The sequence below is a fragment of the Oncorhynchus kisutch genome, linkage group LG22 (assembly GCF_002021735.2).
Source record: "Oncorhynchus kisutch isolate 150728-3 linkage group LG22, Okis_V2, whole genome shotgun sequence".
Classification (NCBI taxonomy): domain Eukaryota; kingdom Metazoa; phylum Chordata; class Actinopteri; order Salmoniformes; family Salmonidae; genus Oncorhynchus; species Oncorhynchus kisutch.
Window position 1 is genome coordinate 17,017,321 of NC_034195.2, and position 8,120 is coordinate 17,025,440.

The 8,120-nt window shown below is 42.3% G+C and overlaps 1 protein-coding gene across 1 annotated transcript; it reads left to right on the plus strand.

Annotated features, from left to right (window-relative positions):
* Positions 1 to 3,017: 3,017 nt before the first annotated feature.
* On the plus strand, positions 3,018 to 7,350 carry LOC109867512 (arg8-vasotocin receptor-like). The gene is made up of 2 exons (XM_020456702.2): positions 3,018 to 5,137; positions 5,807 to 7,350. Exons 1-2 carry the CDS (start codon positions 4,204 to 4,206, stop codon positions 6,100 to 6,102), a joined length of 1,230 nt encoding a protein of 409 aa, XP_020312291.2. The 5' UTR covers positions 3,018 to 4,203; the 3' UTR covers positions 6,103 to 7,350.
* Positions 7,351 to 8,120: the final 770 nt, after the last annotated feature.

Sequence of the window (8,120 nt, forward strand, 5' to 3'; positions counted from 1 at the left end):
GGCCTGTAAATAGTAGCTATAAAAAGTGATTGAGTAGGCTGCATAGATTTCATGACTAGAAGCTCAAAAGACGAAAACGTCTTTCTTTTTTTTTGTAAATTGAAATGTGCTATCGTAAATGTAAGCAACACCTCCGCCTTTGCGGGATGCACGGGAGATATGGTCACTAGTGTAACCAGGAGGTGAGGCCTCATTTAACACAGTAAATTCATCAGGCTTAAGCCATGTCATGGCCAGTCAGGCCAATCACATCAAGATTATGATCAGTGATTAGTTCATTGACTGTAACTGCCTTTGAAGTGAGGGATCTAACATTAAGTAGCCCTATTTTGAGATGTGAGATATCACGATCTCTTTCAGTCATGGCAGGAATGGAGGAGGTCTTTATCCTAGTGAGATTGCCAAGGTGAACACCACCATGTTTAGTTTTGCCCAACCTAGGTCTAGACACAGACACGGTCTCAATGGGGATAGCTGAGCTGACTCCACTGACTGTGCTAGTGGCAGAATCCACTAAGCTGGCAGGCTGGCTAACAGCCATTATATTTTATGATTTTGTTTTTCTCGGGAGGGGGCGTGCTCGGATGGTTGAGGGTGTGGAGGAAATTCTAAATAAGAGAGAGACTGTAGTTTCTTCAAACAACTTTATTATGAGATTTGCAAAAATGAAGCAATCAACCATTACCAAGAATGGTTCAGAGTTGAAAGCTTAACAAACATATTCGGGTCTCTGCTTTTATAGAAAAATTACAACCTCTTTTGTCTACGTGACAGTTTAGCAGATGTGTGGAAACAGTGTCGGAACAAAGTGTAAAGGGCGATTGGTTTGTCTGTGCAGATTAAGATAGCATGAGGGCTCAACTGTATAACTGTTATGTCACAGTTCACACTATAATGTGCTCCTCCCTGCAAGGTTCCACACACCTGACTTCCTGCAGATAGTAAACCCACGGGATGTCTTACATGCTGTGGTTGCACCTAAACGGATCTTAGCTATACGCCCAGTCTTATGACTAAGTCACACAAAGAGAAGTTTGTATCAGGTTAGAAAAAACACTAGCATATAACAAGAGATTATTCTTTAAACAGTAAAACACAGTATATCATGACTAATTATGTAATTTTCCACGACAAGGGGCAGCTCTCGGCGAACTGTGGGGGGGATCTTGGAGGGCTGGTAGCCTGGCGGTTGGGAGCTTGAGCCTGTGGCTGATAGATCGCTGTTTCAGGTCCCCATTTTTGACCTTGTGGGAGATCTGTTCGACGTGCCCTTGAGCAGGGCGTGGACCCTGGTTGCTTCTGTGGGTCAGTTTAGATGGGAGTCTGACTAAATGTAATGTAAATGTTGAGCGGCTTCACTGCAAGTAGATTGTATGTATGTTTTAATATTCAATTTTAAAAAATCACTACCGAGTTACAAACTGCCTCTGAAAGCAACGTCAGCACAATAACTAGAGCTTCATGAAATGTTTTTCCATGGCCGAGCAGCCGCACACAAGCCTAAGATCTCCACACACAATGCCAAGCGTTAGTTGAAATGGTGTAAACTTCGTCCCCATGGGACTCTGAAGCAGTGAAGCGCGTTCTCTGAAGTGATGAATCACGATTCACCATCTGGCAGTCCGACGGACGAATCTGGGTTTGGCGGATGCCAGGACAGTGCTACCTGCCCGAATGCATAGTACATGCATAGTACGAATGCAAAGGTAAAGTTTGGTGGAGGAGGAATAATTGTATGGGGCTGTTTTTCCTCTACACCTCAACTGCATCGAACACCTTTGGGATGAATTGGAACGCAGATTGAGAGCCAGGCCAACATCAGTGCCCGACCTCACTAATGCTCATTGTTGAATGGAAGCAAGTCCCCGCAGCAATGTTCCAACATCTAGTGGAAAGCCTTCGCAGAAAAGTGGAGGCTGTTACAGCAGCAAAGGAGGACCAAATCCATATTAAAACACCTACAATTTTGTAATGAGATGTTCGACGAGCAGGTCCTCATTTGTCCTCATACTTTTGGTCATGTAGTGTATGACATTGGTATTTAAAAAAAAGGAGGCTGACAAAAAATCCACAACGTTGCAAGTATAAGCAGAACCCTAATAAACTCTAAGCCAAGGTGCACTGCCTGCTGTCTTTGAGGTGATTCAGAATTTCCATTCAGGCTGCCGTAGACGTAACGCACATTCTCTCGGTTCTCCAGGAAGGAGGGAGGGAAGGTGGTCTGTGTGGAGGATGTTGAGCAGACAGACACAACCCGGTTCCCACTGCTTATGAAATACAGAGCCTGGAGCGTACAGCGAACAGATCATCACCTCCCCTATGAACCCCCAGAAACAGGACACAGCAGCCCAAGCAGGGCACGATGTTTATCTCTATGGGACAGTGGTATGCAGCCCCGTGGCATCATTGTTGGTCCTCTTAGTGATTCTGATGCATTGGAAAATGCGTGCACTACGGCAGAAGATTAGCAGGAACATTTGATGATTCCAGTAAGTCAATTGAGCTGAGGCGCAATTCAGACGACATTCCTGTGTGAACTGGAGAATCAGGTTTCATCACTGACCACAGCCAGAGTTCTTTCCGCTGAGACATTGGTGAAACTACAGTGTCGTGTGGTAGGATGCCAGTAGAGGCACATGCCTAGTAACATCATAATCATCAGGACAAGATGGTTTTGACCAACAAAACAGCGGTTTTTGTAATCACTTTTCTGGGGCTGCAGTTGTAAATTGTGTTGGACATTTTTAGGGGTTCACTTCAAAACCATACCTACATCACAATAATTGTCAGATAAAGAGGAGCTCTAAAGAATCGCACAATGACAAGACTCCAAGACCAGACAAGGCTGGGGGGAGGGGGGGGGGGGGGGGGGTAGAGCAAGCGCAAGCTCATACTTCGGTAAGAACAGCCAGAAAGTCTACAGAGGCAGTCGGGGAAAGATATTTTGACAGAGAGTGGTAGAGGAATACTGTACCAACACAATAAAACAATACATCAGCACTCAGTGAAAATACAATTTATGTCTGATTTCTTTATTCTCACATATCTATATTGAGGAGCATTCACACAGACTGTACAGCCCTCATACCTATTATGAAATATCTGATATTGAAATGTCATGCTTCTTTTTAGTTTTGTCCAGCTGAGAACCATATTTGGTCTTTGAAGTTGATTTCTTGCACAACGTGGATTTGGATATTCATCTAACAAGTATTCACATAAAGAATTTCAACTTCAAGAGCCCCAACAATCCAAGTTTAAACATAGCCACAATAACACAATTTCAAGAGCATCGAATCTTGACAAAGTTTAAACAGTTCATCAGTGTCTTGATTACACAAAGCTAACCACAGCTGAGGTGAATTGAACCGCTTCAAAGCCATCATTCCTGCTTCCATTGAAACTGTTATTTATCTGTTAGTTAGTGTCACGTTCCCCATCAAGAAAACCAAACATGTCGCTCAACCAAACCTCTTTCCTCCAGCTTCTCAGTAGATTAAAATAAACAGTTTACGCATTGTGTAACTATAAGGCAATTTTCTTGATTTCGTTCTCTATTCAATTTGTAAAATGTTGCATCTTAATTATTGAGACAGTATTTTATACAAAAATCTGAGTAGGACTTGATTCGCTATCAGATGTGTTATAATAACGGAGAGGTGCATCCGTTACGCATTGCGGAATTGTTCAAGCTATTAAATGGCACGGGAAACATGAGTAAAATAATAGATTGGAAACAATAATAAATACATTTTATATTTGAAACTATTTTAGCAATCGAATGTTTTACATTTCGAATTTATTGACGATTAAAAAGTTGCATCATTTGCTTGCGTAATTCCAGATCCAATGTGCTAATTTTGTCACACAAGACAGTAATTTTCAAAGCTAGTCTTCAAAATATTAGAGGTTGTGGGCAGGCGATTTGGTGATGTTGGGGGTTGTTTCCAGTTTTGCACAATTTGACTGGCTGCCATATGATACAGAAGTGGGTATGGCAAAACAGCTCAGCGCATGGTGGCTGAAATTTGATTCGCGTTTAAAAGGCCCAGCAACTCAGAAACCGAGAAGAGTTCGTTGGAGTCCTTTGCCCGTCAGCTTCAGGTAGCTCCTTATAAAGAGAGAGACTCAACTCTGCCCCTCTAGCACTGTAACTAGGGCCAAGGATCACACAGGGGGGCTGTGCTATGCACACTCCCGTACATGCACTCCTCTCTTAACGGAGCCAACCAGTCTCTGGTGTTCAGTCCTACGAATGATCCGATGATGGGGATCCTTGGCAATGGCACCGTCCTCCCGAACGGGAGCGATCCTTTCGGTAGAAACGAAGAGGTCGCAAAAATAGAGATAACGGTCCTGAGCATCACCTTTGTGGTGGCCGTGATTGGGAACGTCAGTGTCTTGCTGGCCATGTACAACACTAAGAAAAAGACGTCGAGAATGCACCTCTTCATCCGGCACCTTAGTATTGCTGACCTAGTGGTCGCCTTCTTTCAGGTCCTGCCGCAGATATGCTGGGAGATCACCTTTCGCTTCTACGGACCAGATTTCCTGTGCAGGATAGTGAAGCACCTCCAGGTGATGGGCATGTTCGCCTCCACCTACATGATGGTGATGATGACCCTGGACCGTTACATCGCCATCTGCCACCCTCTGAAAACCCTCCAGCAGCCCACCCAGCGGTCTTACATCATGATCATTAGCACCTGGATGAGTAGTCTGGTCCTCAGCATGCCGCAGTACTTTATATTCTCCCTGAGTGAGATCAAGAACGGCTCGGAGGTCTACGACTGCTGGGGCCACTTCATAGAACCGTGGGGCGTAAAAGCATACATTACTTGGATAACCGTTGGCATCTTCCTCATACCCGTGTTCATTCTGATGATATTCTACGGGTTCATCTGCCACAGCATATGGAAAAATATCAAGTATAAGACCAAGAAGACACCCGTGGGAGGTGCGTCTAAAAACGGTCTAATGGGCAAGAACTCCGTTAGCAGCGTCACCACTATATCCAGAGCGAAGTTGAGAACGGTCAAAATGACTTTTGTGATTGTTCTGGCGTACATTATTTGCTGGTCACCTTTCTTCATCGTACAGATGTGGTCGGTTTGGGATGAGAACTTCGCATGGGATGGTAAGGGACTTCAGTGTATTGGAAAAAATATTGGATTGCGCACACCAAATCAAAGGGTGAACCTTGATATAGAATAAATAACATGACCCGCTGTGCACACAATGGCTGAATCAACGTTGTTTCCACGTCATTTCCATGAGATATCTTCACTCAATGATCTCTCTCCCTCTACAAATAGCTACTGTGGAAGCCATAGTCTATATAAGGGGTTGCACGGTGATGTATCTATTCTGTGCCAAAAAGCCCATTTCTTTTATGCATTAACTGGAATGCATATTTTTTCTATAAATGTCAATGAGAATTGACGAGGAGTAGGCTACGTATACAGTTGAAGAAGTATATAAATTAATCTATTTTTGTCTTGGATATAAATTCTAATTCTGCATAATCCTTTGAGCACTGAGCGCCCTGCATCAAAATACAGACTGTATAGAATCTAAATTAAATATAAAAAAATAAGCATACCATATACGGTGTGTTGACATAAAATACGAAGTCATGTTATTAATATCAGGTGTTTAAATAGGCCTGTAGATCTGCCTGTAATTGATTGTGCCATGCAATTATGTAATGCCTACAAGCTAATGTTTTGTGAACTTCACTGCACCGTTGATTTCTACCCCAGCTATTGGACTAATTCTTTTTTGGTCATTTGCTTTTACCATGCAGATTCTGAGAACACGGCTGTCTCACTGTCCGCGCTCCTCGCGAGTCTTAACAGCTGCTGTAACCCGTGGATATACATGATCTTCAGCGGGCATCTCCTACACGACTTCACTCACTGTTTCCCGTGCTGTAATAACTTACGCCACAAGTTCAAGAAAGAGGACTCTGACAGCAGTCTCCGGAGAAATACGCTATTGAGTAAAATGACCAACCGGAGCCCAACATGCAGTTCGGGCACATGGAAAGACCCTGACAACTCGAACAAGTCTTCCGTTCCATCTATCCAAACGGAGACCTAACCCAGCGCGTTAAAAGCACAAACACACGACAGAGATGAATTATAGTTAACTCGTATTGACTTGACAATTATACAACTTTCAAGGTACCACTTAAAACTGTTGAGATATTGACACTGATTGATTATTTCATGTGTCTCTAAAATATATTTGTGATTATGAAGTGGTTTTGGGGTTTATTGTCTGGTATGCCAGTCTTGACAACGTCAAAGTGATAAACGATTTATTCTGGTATAAACCATTATTATGTATGTGTGCCATATACAGTCCAGTGTTTCATCAGGTTCCAAACCTGATTCTCTGGAGTCTACTATTGTTAATAATGACTGAATTAGGCTACATCAGATCTGAATTTGAAAATGTATAGTGGAAAAGAAACGGGTCATCTGAACATATTTAAATACCAACAGCCACAGCTATATCACCTGAGTTCTTTTTCTTTTTCACTTCCTATAACATTCCACATTCCAGAGTCCTCTTTTCTATGTATTCTGAGTTGACATGATCCAGCCTAGGGATTTCTACAGCAAAACCCAGACCACTTCGGATGACAAATTACAGATCCGTGACCAAGATGCATGATTTAGATTATCCCAGTCATGCTATTAAAAGTAAATGCACTTTTTTTTAATAACAGTTAGCCTGCTGTTTGTTTGTGTGTGTGACTATGTGTTGGCCCTAAATACATTTGGCCCTGACAGTTTACAAAGTAACAGAGGTGCCTGTCTGCTGGCCTGGTTGACTTCTACACAGACCCCCCATGGTGTGTTGTGGTCAGAATGGCTCTTCCATTAGCCACGTCATCTAGTAACCAAGAGGATCATCTCTTTTAGGTGTCTGACCTTATTTTGTCCTGTACTACTGTTTTGTATCCTGTTTTGCATCCTTGCATCCTTGTTTTTCAAGCCTGAACCAAAGATTAATGGATTCTGGATAAAAGCTGCATGTGTGCTGAAATCAGGATCTCAATTCTACCTCACATTGGACCATTTTCCATCCTTTTCTTCAGTGACTATTTCCCAAAACAATTCCATAGAGCCTTGTAGCTCATAAATCGATGAGAAATTGTTTCTGCCGCATTTAGAACCCTTAAAATATTGACCTTAATCTAAATGTCCATTGGGACATCATCATTAGTCATCTAGTTTATACAGTTCACCAATGTCGTTAAGGCCGTCATTGTAGGTCGTCATTGTAAATAAAAATGTGTTCTTACCTGACTTGCCTAGTTAAATAAAGGTTAAATATATATATATATATATATATATATATTATTATTATTATTTTTAAATAACCCCTAGTTAAATCACTGGCCTCCCTGGCTGGAGCATCTGTGGACAATGTTGAGAGACCAGATGTGACTGTCTCCCTCAGCTTGAGAATAACTAACTGGTTGTGCCATGTACTATGTATGCATTAACCTCATCCCCATGGTATTTTCCTACAGAGAGAGAATTGTCTGGTGGATGAGATGAACTGTGTATGAATGTATGTTTAGGGGGTGAAGTGAGTGAAATAGTAGGGGCCGTTTGAGAAGAAATAGAGCCTACTGTTCTGTATAAGCCATACTGTATGTATATATATATATATAACTGCCTTGATGTGGAGGATATGGGAGGAGCTGCACATATGTGTGTGTGTGTCACAGCTCCTCCCATATCCTCCACATCAGGTGGCAGGTAGCCTGTGGCTAGAGTGTTGGACTAGTAACCGAAAGGTTGCAAGATCGAATCCCTGAGCCGACAAGATAAAAAATCTGTTGTTCTGCCCCTGAACAAGGCAGTTAACCCACTGTTCCTAGGCTGTCATTGAAAATAAGAATTAGTTCTTAACTGACTTGCCTAGTTAAATAAAGGTTAAAAAAATACATCTGCAACATTTGAAAAAATACACCTTCCACAACATGGGCTACTGGTTAAAAACTCACACAGACATGCTTTTGTACACAGCCCACACACTACACAATTTGCTGTACTTTTCATGCCAATGTATTCTATAGGATGTGACTGACATTTCATTGC